This window comes from Oncorhynchus mykiss, chromosome 3, assembly GCF_057628025.1.
Source record: "Oncorhynchus mykiss isolate SJ-2025 chromosome 3, ASM5762802v1, whole genome shotgun sequence".
Taxonomy (NCBI): Eukaryota; Metazoa; Chordata; class Actinopteri; order Salmoniformes; family Salmonidae; genus Oncorhynchus; species Oncorhynchus mykiss.
In genome coordinates this window covers 12,871,613-12,887,442 of record NC_143024.1, presented here as the reverse complement: position 1 = coordinate 12,887,442, position 15,830 = coordinate 12,871,613, and the positions used below count along the sequence as shown (strand labels likewise).

The 15,830-nt window shown below is 45.0% G+C and overlaps 1 protein-coding gene across 2 annotated transcripts; it reads left to right on the top strand.

The window, feature by feature from the left end:
* Positions 1 to 387: 387 nt before the first annotated feature.
* LOC149984381 (2-hydroxyacyl-CoA lyase 1-like) lies at positions 388 to 14,150 on the top strand. Of its 2 annotated transcripts, XM_090221106.1 has the most exons (17): positions 388 to 674; positions 1,215 to 1,319; positions 1,421 to 1,461; positions 1,926 to 2,006; positions 2,168 to 2,240; positions 2,420 to 2,497; positions 2,666 to 2,760; positions 3,058 to 3,170; positions 4,733 to 4,868; positions 6,921 to 7,026; positions 10,384 to 10,467; positions 11,507 to 11,608; positions 11,695 to 11,849; positions 12,795 to 12,953; positions 13,117 to 13,224; positions 13,374 to 13,560; positions 13,675 to 14,150. In XM_090221106.1, the coding sequence occupies exons 1-17, from the start codon at positions 624 to 626 to the stop codon at positions 13,705 to 13,707; spliced, it is 1,707 nt and encodes a 568-aa protein (XP_090077232.1). In that variant the 5' UTR covers positions 388 to 623; the 3' UTR covers positions 13,708 to 14,150. The 2 variants fall into 2 exon arrangements, with proteins under 2 accessions (XP_090077232.1, XP_090077237.1); XM_090221111.1 differs by lacking the exons at positions 388 to 674; positions 1,215 to 1,319; positions 1,421 to 1,461; ... (3 more) ...; positions 2,666 to 2,760; positions 3,058 to 3,170 and adding an exon at positions 3,692 to 3,730.
* The last annotated feature ends 1,680 nt before the right edge of the window (positions 14,151 to 15,830 follow it).

Sequence of the window (15,830 nt, the reverse complement as noted above, 5' to 3'; positions counted from 1 at the left end):
TTTAAAAGACAGTTCATCATCCAACCATATCCCTAAGTATTTATATGCAGAGACCTGATTCATTCGAGAACCATGTAAGCTCTTGTAAGTGCAAGTGTATTTTCAACCAACTTTTTGAACCTATTAAAAATCATAAAATGTGTTTTCTTTGTTTCTTGTTTTAAATGTACATTTTATTTTAACAATTTTAAAACAAGATGAACAGAGAACAGTTGTTACACTTTCTATGAAGCCCATATATATAATGCATACACTCAAGTCATACACTCATAATTATTTAATTGAGTTAAGTATAAGTGCAGTTATAAAAACATAATGAGACCTTGTTTTGTATTTCTTGCAATAAAAAAAGATACATATTCATAACTACTATCGTACGGCTCATGTGATTGGCCCTGAACCCGGAAGTCGCATAAACGGGTCATGCTTTGGGCAGCAGTGCCAGAAGTCGTCCAGTCACTCAAGTTTGCACTCTGTGGAGTAAGTGGCTATCGAAATATCTATCGATTGTCGCTACTCATATAATGCATTTTGTAATGCGGACAAAAACCAATGATTTGCAAGAGATCTAAAAACGACGTATAAGCTATTGAGTATCACTAACAGATTTCTGGACAGTAATAATGGAAGATGTGACAGGCGCTCAGCTCATTGCTGAGGCACTAAAAGCTCAGGTGAGATATGTGCAATTTATATAAAAGAGTATTACACTGTATAACGGTATTGCTACGGTTTGGTAAATAATATATTCGTCGCTGATCATGTCCTTGGCAGTGACAATGTCGCACTAGGAGTTGTGAAAGTGTGTCAAAGGTCATTGCACTGGTATTTTATTTTTTTATTTTTTTTATTTTACCTTTATTTAACCAGGTAGGCAAGTTGAGAACAAGTTCTCATTTACAATTGCGACCTGGCCAAGATAAAGCAAAGCAGTTCGACAGATACAACGACACAGAGTTACACATGGAGTAAAACAAACATACAGTCAATAATACAGTATAAACAAGTCTATATATACGATGTGAGCAAATGGTATAGCGAACTATTAATATTTGTGTAGCAAAACATTTAGATGTTTATGTGGATGTTTGTTAACATATGGAATAGCATATGTTAACACCCCTGTTGATGTATGCCAAAGTGTGTGTCAATGCAAAGAACATCTACACTACACTGTAACAATTCAAACTGTATCCACATGTATCTCTCTGCAGAATGTAGAGTATATGTTTGGAATAGTTGGTGTTCCAGTCATTGAAGTGGCTATGGCAGCTCAAGCCTCAGGAATCAAGTATGTGGGAATGCGCAATGAACAAGCCGTAAGCCACCTTTTATTTTTAGGAATCTTCCCATGACATTCTTTATGTAAATTGGTTGTGGGTACACCAGTAATACTGATGTGGTGTGTGTCATCCAACAGGCTTGCTATGCTGCGTCTGCTGTTGGTTACCTCACTGGACGGTAGGAGGATTGTCATTATAAGAGGGCTCTAGAGATACTGTCTCTCCTCTCTGAAATCCCTGACCTATCTCCATACAGTGTTAATGTGGGAAGCAACCCATCTGCCCATCTGCCATCTGCCTACTCTCTCCATACAATACTAAACCATGGGATATTAACTAGCCATACACAGATTTGTGTGTGAGGGTCAGTTTCATAGCTGTTTTACATTGCTAATTCTATCTGTCTCTGTTTGTTTTCCTGTCTTACTGCCTGTTCCTCTCTGTCTGCTTATCTTCCTGCCTGTCTGCCTGTTCCTCTCTGTCTGCTTATCTTCCTGTTTGTCTGCCTGTTCCTCTCTGTCTGCTTATCTTCCTGTTTGTCTGCCTGTTCCTCTCTGTCTGCTTATCTTCCTGTTTGTCTGCCTGTTCCTCTCTGTCTGCTTATCTTCCTGTTTGTCTGCCTGTCTGTCTGTTCCTCTCCAGTCCAGGGGCGTGTCTGGTTGTGTCTGGACCGGGACTCATCCATGCTCTTGGTGGAATGGCCAACGCTAACATGAACTGCTGGTATGTTAGAACTCTACAAACAGAAGGCCCTTCTACTCATGTAGTGGTCCTTCCTTTCAAAAGAAGGGATGCTATCCTTACACTGCAAAAAATGATCTGAGGACTCCAAACTATCTCCGCTTGTCAGTTGATGTCATTGTGTGATACCACTCTCTCTGTAGGCCTGTGATTGTTATTGGAGGCTCCTCCGATCAAAACCAGGAGACCACTGGGGCGTTTCAAGAGTTTCCACAGGTACTAATTCAACCATGAGGTTTCTGACTATTGAACATTAGGGGGTGGTTTCCCGGACACAGATTAAGCTTAGTCATGGCCTAAAAAGCAAACTCAATAGAGAATCTCTGTCCAGGAAACTGGTCCTAGCAGTTTAATTGCTGAAAGATTTGTTATTTGTGGTCCTCTTTCTCCGTCAGGTGGAGGCGTGCAGACTGTACAGTAAGTTCTCAGCTAGGCCCAGCAGTCTGGATATGATCTCCTCAGTGGTAGAGAAGGTATACAGTCTCCTCTGACTCCCTATGTTTAGTCCTCTTCATATCATTTGGTGTCACCTGCAAATGTTTTCTGAACTCTAATTTTCCAGCTTAGCAAGGTAACTTAAGTGCTTCAGAAGAACACAGCCTTAATTGATAGTGAATGGAAGGGTATTTGGTCTGTCTTAGGCAGTACGCACTAGCATGTATGGACGTCCCGGTGCTGTATACGTAGACATATCTGGGGACATGGTCAATGCTAAAGTGGACAGGAGCAGAGTCAGGTTGGTGGCTATCACTGTCTCTCATCCATTTAAAATGTATACTAATGTGTTACTGTTGAATATGTATACCTCTGACTTCACATCACCATTTTGATTTTATTTTGTTCTACCTTTTAACGTCTGAAGTGAACAAGAAATTACCAGATTTTGTTAAATTAGTTAGAAAATATAGCACTATATCAAAGTATTCTCATCAGAGAATAGCAATAAGCCCTTCATGATTTATTTACCTATGCAATGAAGTTGATAGGTAACATGTTTAATGTTTGACCAATTCTTTCCTATTTCCTTTGTCAGAGAGGTGCCCTGTTGTCCACCTCCTCCAGTGAGTATGGCTGACCATATGGCGATCACAGAAGCACTGGCTGTTCTAAAAGGAGCCAAACGGCCTTTACTCATCATTGGGAAAGGTAGGCCAAACGGCCTTTACTCATCATTGGGAAAGGTAGGCCAAACGGCCTTTACTCATCATTGGGAAAGGTAGGCCAAACGGCCTTTACTCATCATTGGGAAAGGTAGGCGAAACGGCCTTTACTCATCATTGGGAAAGGTAGGCGAAACGGCCTTTACTTATCATTGGGAAAGGTAGGCCAAACAACCTTTACTTATCATTGGGAAAGGTAGGCGAAACGGCCTTTACTCATCATTGGGAAAGGTAGGCCAAACAACCTTTACTTATCATTGGGAAAGGTAGGCCAAACGGCCTTTACTCATCATTGGGAAAGGTAGGCCAAACGGCCTTTACTCATCATTGGGAAAGGTAGGCGAAACGGCCTTTACTCATCATTGGGAAAGGTAGGCGAAACGGCCTTTACTTATCATTGGGAAAGGTAGGCCAAACAACCTTTACTTATCATTGGGAAAGGTAGGCGAAACGGCCTTTACTCATCATTGGGAAAGGTAGGCCAAACAACCTTTACTTATCATTGGGAAAGGTAGGCCAAACGGCCTTTACTCATCATTGGGAAAGGTAGGCGAAACGGCCTTTACTCATCATTGGGAAAGGTAGGCCAAACAGCCTTTACTTATCATTGGGAAAGGTAGGCCAAACAGCCTTTACTCATCATTGGGAAAGGTAGGCCAAACAGCCTTTACTCATCATTGGGAAAGTTAGGCACTGCTTTTTAATAGACAAACCCAGAACTGACATCTTGTGGAATTGCGTCAGGTACTTGATTCAGTTCTGTGGGGAGATATTAAGAGAAAGATACAAAGATACAAACGTGACTCTTCACCCCCCCCCCCCCCCCCCCCCCCCCCCTCCTAAACAGAAACTTTCTGAAAGTTTCAGGCAAGTTTATGGGCCAACTGTCCCCATCCCCTTCTGACATTGAAAAGATGCGAGCACCTGTGAAATCGTGATTTGTCCAAATGATCAGTAGTGAAATATCAGCGTACCAGAACAGAGTTCCTCGTTAGTGGAAGGTAGCCTAGTGGTTAGAGCGTTGGACCACTAACCGAAAGGTTGCTGGATCAAATCTCCCGAGCTGACAAGATAAAAATCTGTCGTTCTGTCCCTGAGCAAGGCCCTGTTCCCCGGGCGCCGAAGACGTGGATGTGGATTAAGGCAGCCCCGTACCTTTCTGATTCAGAGGGTTACATACGGAAGACACATTTCAGTTGAAGGCATTCAGTTGTACAACTGACTAGGTATCCCCTTTCCCCAGTCTGTTGACAGACGCTACTACCAGCTATGTTACTGTCTGTCCAGGAGGGATCAATAGCCAGCTGAAATGCACTGTAACACCTATAGCATTGTACCAGGGTTCAGCTGAAAACAGGACCACGTTCAGTAGACAAAAGTTGTGGACACGATTATTCATTCTACCTGTCAGAGAGGCATGTTTGTTCTACATGCTATATTTTTATCAGAACATTGCACAACGTTGTGTTCAGCTGAATGCATCCCAGCTGGGAAGGTCAGTCTGTTGATATCAGTGTGGCGGTGCCCTCTGTCTGTTTTCCTCTGCAGGTGCAGCCCATGGAAGAGCAGAGGGGGCTCTGAGGGAGCTGGTGGAGGGGTGTGGCCTGCCCTTCCTGCCCACCCCCATGGGTAAAGGGGTGCTGCCTGACGACCACCCCAACTGTGTTGCTGCTGCCCGCTCCAGGTCAGCCACTCCTTCTCTCAGCTGGCATCATATTCATGTACAGACCTTTGACTGTATAAGTAGGACCAGGATGAACAGACCAGGAGAACTCTGGGCCTTCCTGAAATCCCCATCTATAACTAGTCTCTTTTCATCACATTTTGTTTAATCTGATTGTGTTTTTTTCCCTGCTCTCTTCCTCTCTTCCTAACCCTCTTCATCCTCTCTTTCTATCCTCCTCCTCTTTTCCTAACCCTCCTCCTTCTCTCTTTCTATCCACCTCTCTTCCTATCCTCCTCCACCTCTCTTCCTATCCTCCTCCTCCACCTATCTTCCTATCCTCCTCCTCTCTTCCTAACCCTCCTCCTCCTATACTCCTCCTCTCTTCCTAACCCTCCTCCTCCTATACTCCTCCTCTCTTCCTAACCCTCCTCCTCCTATACTCCTCCTCTCTTCCTAACCCTCCTCCTCCTATACTCCTCCTCTCTTCCTAACCCTCCTCCTCCTATCCTCCTCCTCTCTTCCTAACCCTCCTCCTCCTATCCTCCTCCTCTCTTCCTAACCCTCCTCCTCCTATACTCCTCCTCTCTTCCTAACCCTCCTCCTCCTATCCTCCTCCTCTCTTCCTAACCCTCCTCCTCCTATACTCCTTTCTCTCTTCCTAACCCTCCTCCTCCTATACTCCTCCTCTCTTCCTAACCCTCCTCTTCCTATACTCCTCCTCTCTTCCTAACCCTCCTCTTCCTATCCTCCTCCTCTCTTCCTAACCCTCCTCCTCCTATCCTCCTCCTCTCTTCCTAACCCTCCTCCTCCTATCCTCCTCCTCTCTTCCTAACCCTCCTCCTCCTATCCTCCTCCTCTCTTCCTAACCCTCCTCCTCCTATCCTCCTCCTCTCTTCCTAACCCTCCTCCTCCTATCCTCCTCCTCTCTTCCTAACCCTCCTCCTCCTATCCTCCTCCTCTCTTCCTAACCCTCCTCCTCCTATACTCCTCCTCTCTTCCTAACCCTCCTCCTCCTATACTCCTCCTCTCTTCCTAACCCTCCTCCTCCTATACTCCTCCTCTCTTCCTAACCCTCCTCCTCCTATACTCCTCCTCTCTTCCTAACCCTCCTCCTCCTATACTCCTCCTCTCTTCCTAACCCTCCTCCTCCTATACTCCTCCTCTCTTCCTAACCCTCCTCCTCCTATCCTCCTCCTCTCTTCCTAACCCTCCTCCTCCTATACTCCTCCTCTCTTCCTAACCCTCCTCCTCCTATCCTCCTCCTCTCTTCCTAACCCTCCTCCTCCTATACTCCTCCTCTCTCTCTTCCTAACCCTCCTCCTCCTATACTCCTCTTCTCTTCCTAACCCTCCTCTTCCTATCCTCCTCCTCTCTTCCTAACCCTCCTCTTCCTATCCTCCTCCTCTCTTCCTAACCCTCCTCCTCCTATCCTCCTCCTCTCTTCCTAACCCTCCTCCTCCTATCCTCCTCCTCTCTTCCTAACCCTCCTCCTCCTATACTCCTCCTCTCTTCCTAACCCTCCTCCTCCTATACTCCTCCTCTCTTCCTAACCCTCCTCTTCCTATCCTCCTCCTCTCTTCCTAACCCTCCTCCTCCTATCCTCCTCCTCTCTTCCTAACCCTCCTCCTCCTATACTCCTCCTCTCTTCCTAACCCTCCTCCTCCTATACTCCTCCTCTCTTCCTAACCCTCCTCCTCCTATACTCCTCCTCTCTTCCTAACCCTCCTCCTCCTATCCTCCTCCTCTCTTCCTAACCCTCCTCTTCCTATCCTCCTCCTCTCTTCCTAACCCTCCTCTTCCTATCCTCCTCCTCTCTTCCTAACCCTCCTCCTCCTATCCTCCTCCTCTCTTCCTAACCCTCCTCCTCCTATACTCCTCCTCTCTTCCTAACCCTCCTCCTCCTATACTCCTCCTCTCTTCCTAACCCTCCTCCTCCTATATTCCTCCTCTCTTCCTATCCTCCTCCTCCACCTATCTTCCTATACTCCTCCTCTCTTCCTAACCCTCCTCCTCCTATACTCCTCCTCTCTTCCTATCCTCCTGGTTCTATGGTCTTGGTGTGGACTGCAGAGCTCTGCTCCAGTCTGATGTTGTGGTCCTACTTGGTGCCAGGCTCAACTGGATCCTGCACTTTGGCCTTCCCCCCAGGTTTGACCCCCATGTAAAGGTCATCCAGGTAGGTCAAAGTTCACCAGTCAGATTTTCTGATTTCTGGAATCTTCCAACAGGGATTTCTGGGAATTTTGGGAAAGTTGCCATAATTTTGCAACCCTAGTCACAGGTCATGTCGTAGTGTACTGCAGTTCATTGTAACCAGGTATAAATGTCTTTGAGTCAGTCTATTGGATTTAGTCTATTACCTATATAAGCTTCTCTATAAGTCTCTTGTGGTCTGTCTAAATAATGTCATGGCTGTCATAGTGCTGTACAGTACATCTGTAAGGTGGTGTGGTAAATGGCCAATATACCATGGCTAAGGGCTGTTCTTATGTACGATGCAACGCAGAGTGCCTGGATACAGGCCTTATTCCGTGATATATTGGCTATATACCTTAAACCCCAGAGGTCCCTTATTGCTATTATAAATTGGTTACCACCACATTCTAACAGTGAAAATATTTTTGGGGTCATACCCATGTTAAACGGTCTTTTATAAGCCGGGTGGTTTGAGCCCTGAATGCTGATTGGCTGACAGCTGTGGTTTATCAGACCTTTAACCACGGGTATGACAAAACATGTATTTTTACTACTCTAATTACGCTGGCAACCAGTTTATAATAGCAATAAGGCACCTCAGGGGTTTGTGGTTATGGCCAATTTACCATGGCTATGGCCTGTATGGTATATTGGCCATATACCACACCCCCTTGGGCCATATTGCATAAATATACAGTACCTCAGCTTTAACCCAATCAGCATTCAGTGCTCAAATCACTCAGTTTATAAAAGGGAACGCTATATACATACACACACACATACATACATACAGTGGCAAGAAAAAGTATGTGAACCCTTTGGAAATACCTGGATCTCTGCATAAATTGGTCAAACTTTGATCTGATCTTTATCTAGGTCACAACAACAGACAAACACAGTCTGCTTAAACTAATAACACACAAACAATTCTACGTTTTCATGTCTTTATTGAACACACTGTCAGTTAAAGCTTGGTCACACATGGGTCTTCCAAATGGACAATGACCCCAAGTATACTTCCAAAGTTGAGGCAAAATGGCTTAAGGACAAGTCAAGGTATTGGAGTGGCCATCACAAAGCCCTAACCTCAAACCTATAGAACATTTGTGGGAAGAACTAAAAAAGCGTGTGCGAGCAAAGAGGCCTATAAACCTGACTCAGTTACACCAGCTCTGTCAGGAGGAATGGGCCAAAATTCACCCAACTTATTGTGGGAAGGTTGTGGAAGGCTACCCGAAACGTTTGACCCAAGTTAAACAATTTAAAGGCAATGCTACCAAATACTATTTGAGTGTATGTAAACTTCTGACCCACTGGGAATGTGATGAAAAAAATAAAAGCTGAAATAAATCATTCTCTCTACTATTATTCTGACATTTCACATTCTTAAAATAAAGTGGTGATCCTAACTGACCTTAGACAGGGATTTTTACTAGTATTAAATGTCAGGAATTGTGAAAAACTTAGTTTAAATGTATTTGGCTCAGGTGTATGTAAACTTCCGACTTCAACTGGATATTTTATATGTATGTATATAAACTCGGCAATAAAAATAAACGTCCCTTTTTCAGGACCCTGTCTTTCAAAGATAATTCTTAAATATCCAAATAACATCACAGATCTTCATTGTAAAGGGTTTAAACACTGTTTCCCATGCTTGTTCAATGAATCATAAACAATTAATGAACATGCACCTGTGGAACAGTCATTAAGACACTAACAGCTTACAGACAGTAGGCAATTAATGTCACAGTTATGAAAACTTAGGACACTAAAGAGGCCTTTCTACTAATTGAAAAACACCAAAAGAAAGATGCCCAGGGTCCCTGCTCATCTGCGTGAACGTGCCTTAGGCATGCTGCAAGGAGGCATGAGGACGGCAAGATGTGGCCAGGGCAATAAATTGCAATGTCAGTACTGTGAAGACGCCTAAGACAACGCTACAGGGAGACAGGATGGACAGCTGATCGTCCTCGCAGTGGCAGGCCACATGTAACAACACCTGCACAGGATCGGTACATCCGAACATCACACCTGCGGGACAGGTACAGGATGGCAACAACAACTGCCCGAGTTACACCAGGAACTCACAATCCCTCCATCAATGCTCAAACTGTCCGCAATAGGCTGAGAGAGGCTGGACTAAGGGCTTGTAGGCCTGTTGTAAGGCAGGTCCTCACCAGACATCACCGGCAACAAAGTTTATCGTTGAAGGAATGAGCGTTACACCGAGGCCTGTACTCTGGAGTGGGATCGATTTGGAGGTGAAGGGTTCGTCATGGTCTGTTGCGATGTGTCACAGCATCATCGGACTGAGCTTGTTGTCATTGCAGGCAATCTCAACTCTGAGCGTTACAGGGAAGACATCCTCCTCCCTCATGTGGTACCTTCCTGCAGGCTCATCCTGACATGACCCTCCAGCATGACAATGCCACCAGCCATACTGCTCATTCTATGCGTGATTTCCTGCAAGACAGGAATGTCAGTGTTCTGCCATGGCCAGAGAAGAGCCCAGATCTCAATCCCATTGAGCACGTCTGGGACCTATTGGATCGGAGGGTGAAGGCTAGGGCCATTACCCCCAAAAATCTCTGGGAACTTGCAGGTGCCTTGGTGGAAGGTTGGGGTAACATCTCACAGCAAGAAATTGCAAATCTGGTGCAGTCCATGAGGAGGAGATGCACTACAGTACTTAATGCAGCTGGTGGCCATACCAGTTACTGACTGTTACTTTTGATTTTGACCCCCCCCCCCCCCCCCCCTTTGTTCAGGGACACATTATTCAATTTCTGTTAGTCACATGTCTGTGGAACTTGTTCAGTGTCTCAGTTGTTGAATCTTATGTTCATACAAATATTTACACTGAAAATTAAAGGCAGTTGACAGTGAGAGGACATTTCTTTTTTTGCTGAGTATATTTTTGTGTGTGTATATATGTATATATATATATGTGTGTGTGTGTGTTAGCCTTATGAAATCCTGGAATGTCCAAGTAATTTTTGTTTGTGGTGGAACCTGGTTATTTCTGTTGTGTTTGGCCGGTCTTCCAGCTGCTGTTACATGTGTAGTGCACGGTGCTCTTCCTCCCATGTGTTGCACACGGTGCTCTTCCTGCCATGTGTTGCGCACGGTGCTCTTCCTGTCATGTGTCGCGCACGGTGCTCTTCGTGTAATGTTTCGCGCACGGTGCTCTTCCTGTCGTGTCGCGCACGGTGCTCTTCCTGTCATGTGTCGCGCACGGTGCTCTTCGTGTCATGTGTCGCGCACGGTGCTCTTCCTGTCATGTGTCGTTGCTGGTATGTTGTAGTAACGTTCCACATACTTTATTTATGTCAAGGTTGATCTATGTGCAGAGGAGATGGGGAACAACATGCAACCTGCTGCGGCTCTCCTCGGGGACGTCAATGCTATTGTCAAGCAGGTAACAACTCAGTCCTGGGGGACGTCAATGCTATTGTCAAGCAGGTAACACAACTCAGTCCTGGGGGACGTCAATGCTATTGTCAAGCAGGTAACACAACTCAGTCCTGGGGGACATCAATGCTATTGTCAAGCAGGTAACACAACTCAGTCCTGGGGGATATCAATGCTATTGTCAAGCAGGTAACGCAACTCAGTCCTGGGGGACGTCAATGCTATTGTCAAGCAGGTAACACATCTCAGTCCTGGGGAAATCAATGCTATTGTCAAGCAGGTAACACAACTCAGTCCTGGGGGATATCAATGCTATTGTCAAGCAGGTAACACAACTCAGTCCTGGGGGACGTCAATGCTATTGTCAAGCAGGTAACACAACTCAGTCCTGGGGAAATCAATGCTATTGTCAAGCAGGTAACACAACTCAGTCCTGGGGAAATCAATGCTATTGTCAAGCAGGTAACACAACTCAGTCCTGGGGGATGTCAATGCTATTGTCAAGCAGGCATCTAATATGTGCCCCATATCTGTATGTTACTGTATTGCTGGGTCCTGGTGGTATGCACAGTGGTCTGTATTTACAGTGCATTTAACAAGTCTCAATACACTTTACAAAAAAAAACATTTTTTAAAACAAATGTATTTTTTTAAAGAAACAAGCATTGATTATCCTGTCTGTAACAACTATTTGATTTTCAGCAAAGTATATATGGAATTGAATTGGTACAGATGTAGGATCTTATTTGAACCAGTTTGCTACAGGCAGGAAAATAATCCTGCAGCAACAGGAATGTGAATTATTATGTGGATTATAATAATTTGACATTTTCTGTAGGGGTTGATACATTTCTCATAGGGGAAAATCAAGTCTGAAATGTATAAGAGTAAACACTTCAGAAGCCTTTTTAAACCTCAAATATACAACACATTTTACATGTCCTGCATTGCAGGAAAGTTCTCCTGCTACAGGGTGCTCAAATTAAGATCGTACATCTGTACTTGATTCAGTTTGCTTAGTTTCTACTCCTCATCTTAACTTTCAGATCCTAGAGTATGTTCATAAAGATGGCTGGAAGTATCCAGCTGATACAGAATGGTGGACCACATTGAAAGAGAAGATGGCTGCTAACGCAACAATGACAAAGGTGTGTTGGTGTGTGCGTCTATGACCTGTGACCTAAGCAAGTTAGCCTATCTACCACCCCTGATTTGATTGTGTTTCTCTCTCCAGGCATTAGCTCTTCAGTCAACAACACCCATGAACTACTACCAAGTGTTCCACCACATCTCCCAGCTGCTGCCCCACGACTGTGTCATCGTGAGTGAGGGGGCCAACACCATGGACATTGGGCGTACCATGTTGAACAACTACCTTCCTCGACACAGGCAAGGCATGCCGCCTCACACAAGTCTTTTCCCTGTAGGCAAGTAGGAATTAGTTGTTGTTGTCCAGGAACCTGACAGGTTGACTGGATGACTTATCAATCTAGTGCTGCCTGACAGGTTGACTGGATGACTTCTCAATATAGTGCTGCCTGACAGGCTGACTGGATGCCTTCTCAATGTAGTGCTGCCTGGCAGGTTGACCTCTCAATATAGTGCTGCCTGACAGGCTGACCTCTCAATATAGTGCTGCCTGGCAGGTTGACTGGATGACTTCTCAATCTAGTGCTGCCTGACAGGTTGACTGGATGACTTCTCAATATAGTGCTGCCTGACAGGCTGACTGGATGCCTTCTCAATGTAGTGCTGCCTGGCAGGTTGACTGGATGACTTCTCAATCTAGTGCTGCCTGACAGGTTGACTGGATGACTTCTCAATATAGTGCTGCCTGACAGGCTGACTGGATGCCTTCTCAATGTAGTGCTGCCTGGCAGGTTGACCTCTCAATATAGTGCTGCCTGACAGGCTGACCTCTCAATATAGTGCTGCCTGGCAGGTTGACTGGATGACTTCTCAATGTAGTGCTGCCTGGCAGGTTGACTGTATGACTTCTCAATGTAGTGCTGCCTGACAGGTTGACTGTATGACTTCTCAATGTAGTGCTGCCTGACAGGTTGACTGGATGACTTCTCAATGTAGTGCTGCCTGGCAGGCTGACTAGATGACTCCTCAATATAGTGCTGCCTGACAGGTTGACTTCCCAATGTAGTGCTGCCTGACAGGCTGACTAGATGGACTCTCTTAGTATCTTACCCCCCCAGATATTGTTCCTTGCTTCCTACTTAACACACACACACACACAAACAAAGATACCTTTTTTTACACACTCTGAGCTCTTATTAACACAGCCGTGTGTGTGTGTGTGTGTGTGTGTGTGTGTGTGTGTAGGTTGGATGCTGGCACCTTTGGGACGATGGGTGTGGGTCTGGGCTTTGCCATCGCGGCTGCAACAGTGCAGAGGAACCAGAACACAGGCCAGAGGGTGGTGTGTGTGGAGGGGGACAGTGCCTTTGGATTCTCTGGGATGGAGGTAGAGACCATGTGCAGGTTGGTACAGTCAAGGTCTCTCTCACATAGCAAAATGTGGTTGTAGTAATCACTGGTCAGGTGCATAGGAGAATTAAAGTGTCAACCCCCTAACCTAGTCATTGATGCTTTCCCTCGTTATTGATGCTTTCCCCTCGTCGTTGATGCTTTCCCCTCTGACCAGGTATAAACTCCCAGTGGTCATCATCGTGGTCAACAACAACGGGATCTACAGCGGTGTGGATGCAGAGACGTGGGAAATGATGGGGAAGATGGGAGATCTCACCACTGTGTGAGTACAGAGGGTTTTGGGTTTATAGGTCAATTTGGGACTGGGCCTACTCTGACTGGTTATGTCAAGGTCAGGATTACCTCTAGTGATGGTATGTTGGTCATCCTGTCCTCGGTTCTCCCCCCTCCACTCTCCCCTCTCCTCTCCAGAGCCCCCCCTGTGACCCTGCTGCCTGAAGCCCGCTATGATGAGGTCATGAACGCCTTCGGAGGACGAGGGTTCCTGGTGCGGACAGAGGAGGAGCTGCGTAGTGCCTTACAGCTCAGCCTCAGTGACTGGGAGAGACCTAGTCTCCTCAACGTCCTCATAGACCCCTCCTCAGACAGGAAGCAACAGGTAACTAACTACAGGACAAATCTGGCATGACACCCATGTCTATACCAGGCAAATTCAAATCTGGACGTCAAATCCAGTTCGACTGACTGTCCATGGTCTGTCTCTGTCTCTTAGGAGTTTCCATGGCTAACTCGTTCCAACCTGTAGGCCAGTGAGGAAGACCTGCTTCCTTCTGCCACCTGATGGACAAATTGGGTACATCCCAAATGGCAACCTCTTCTCTATAAGTTTCATTCTCTATGGGTCCTGGTTAAAAGTAGTGCACTAAATAGGGAATATGGTGCCATTTGGTATGCAGCCCTTGTCAGTGAAGTTTCTCTCAATAACGTGGTGTTTGGAGACAATGACAGCTCCTCTCTCGACCATGAGAAGGCTGCATGTGTTTTTGTATCTAAAAAAGAATCATGTTTCTATGAAATGTTTTAATCAAGTCACATTTACTACACGGTAGTATTACATTTTCGATTTTGGAAATTTATACCATGATTAAGATGTAGATTTGTGAGAAAATGTCAGGTATAATATTTGTCTTTGGCTTGTTTACTATATTTGTACAAGTGTCCTTGAAAATAAACTTTGTTGCAGACAAACTGAAAGATATTAGTAGTTATTTTAGAAAATTATAAGTGAATTCAATGTCTTTCAGAGCAGTAGACTAGAGGACTCTTTGCCACTTCCTTTTGAAGTAAAGGAAATGATTCTGTGTCCTGTTCATCTCCCCAGTCCCTCAGTCAGTGTGCCTTGTCCCCAACAGTACCCAGGTAACTGCTGATATTACAAAGTCCTCCAGCTGAAAATAAGCTCATGTGTAGCATGTGGTCAACACAACTCCTTCCTCAAACTAACCTCTTACCCCTCTTCAGGGTTCCTCTGCCAAGGAAACATCATGGCTGACATTGGTTAATGAGAAATGTGTGCAATGTCAGTCTGTGTGACATTGGGTTGGAATCAGTGGAGGCTCCTCGGGAGGAAGGGGATGACCATCCTCCTCAGTGAATTTCATAAACATAAAAACAGTGAAACATTAAAGTGAACCTTTTTAGATAAAACGAAATATATTAATGTTGCCAAATAATCTATTAAAATACAGTGTTGCAATGAAGGTCGACAGTAGCAATAACAGCACTCTGTAGGGTAGCACTATGGTGTCACTGGAGGACAGCTAGCTTCCTCCTCTGGGTACATTGACTTCAATATAAAACCTAGGAGGGTCATGGTTCTCACCCTCTTCCAAAAATGTACACAAATTCCAGAGGACTTCCTTCAACCTATCAGAGCTCTTGCAGCATTAACTGAAATGTTGTTGACCCAATCAAAGGATCAGATAATTAATCTAGTACTGAAAGCATAAGCTACAGCTAGCTAGCACTGCAGTGCATAACATGTGGTGAGTAGTTGACTCAAAGAGAAAGACAATAATTGAAGCTAAACAAAGGAATTTATTTTAATAATGAAGCGAGAGAGAGCTAGCTATATATTTTTTTCCACTTTCACTTACTTCGCTAGCTAGTTTAGCCTACTCAAACACCTGGCTCAAACAGAGAGGGATGCTATGTTACCTAGCTAGCTGGCTAAGGCTATCCAACACTGGAACTCTTAAGTCACGGTAAGCTTTTGGTTTTATGAATTTATTGCCACTGGGGCCGCCAGTGTAACTGCTTGCTGACTATACACTGTAGTGCAATATTGTAGCGGGTTTACTAACGTGTTAGTTCTAGTAGCCATGTTGACTTGATGTGAGCTAATATGGTGACAATGATGTAGGCTGTGTGTAGCGGTTATGATATGAAGGTTTGGCTTGGAAGGTTTTTTTTTCGCCTGACAGCTGATGTGTTGTGCACTGAAGTCCACAAGTGAAGGGAAAGGTGAGAGGAGGAGAGCGCGTAGATGCAAGAAGGAATTAGCCAATGATCAAAGTCACACTGTGTGTGTGGCTGCTATGGAAGTGAACTGTGTTTGTGTGAGTGGGTGTATTCATTCCACCTACTCTGTTAAAAAACATTTCTTAAACAGAAGCAAACAGAACAAAAAGGGGATAAACATACCTGAATTTCTCCAATAGAAACTCTTGTTTGCAACTATTGGGCTAATGATTACACCCTAGATCAGCTCGATGCAGGCAAGAGTGTGCAAGGCGGTATTGAATGTGTCACTATCTGTCACCTTGATTACTGAAATTTCTCTCGACCTGTGCAACCTACATTGTAAACTTTCACTCATAGGCTAGGTTGTAGCATCCTCATGATGGCTATAGGGTAAATGTGAGTATC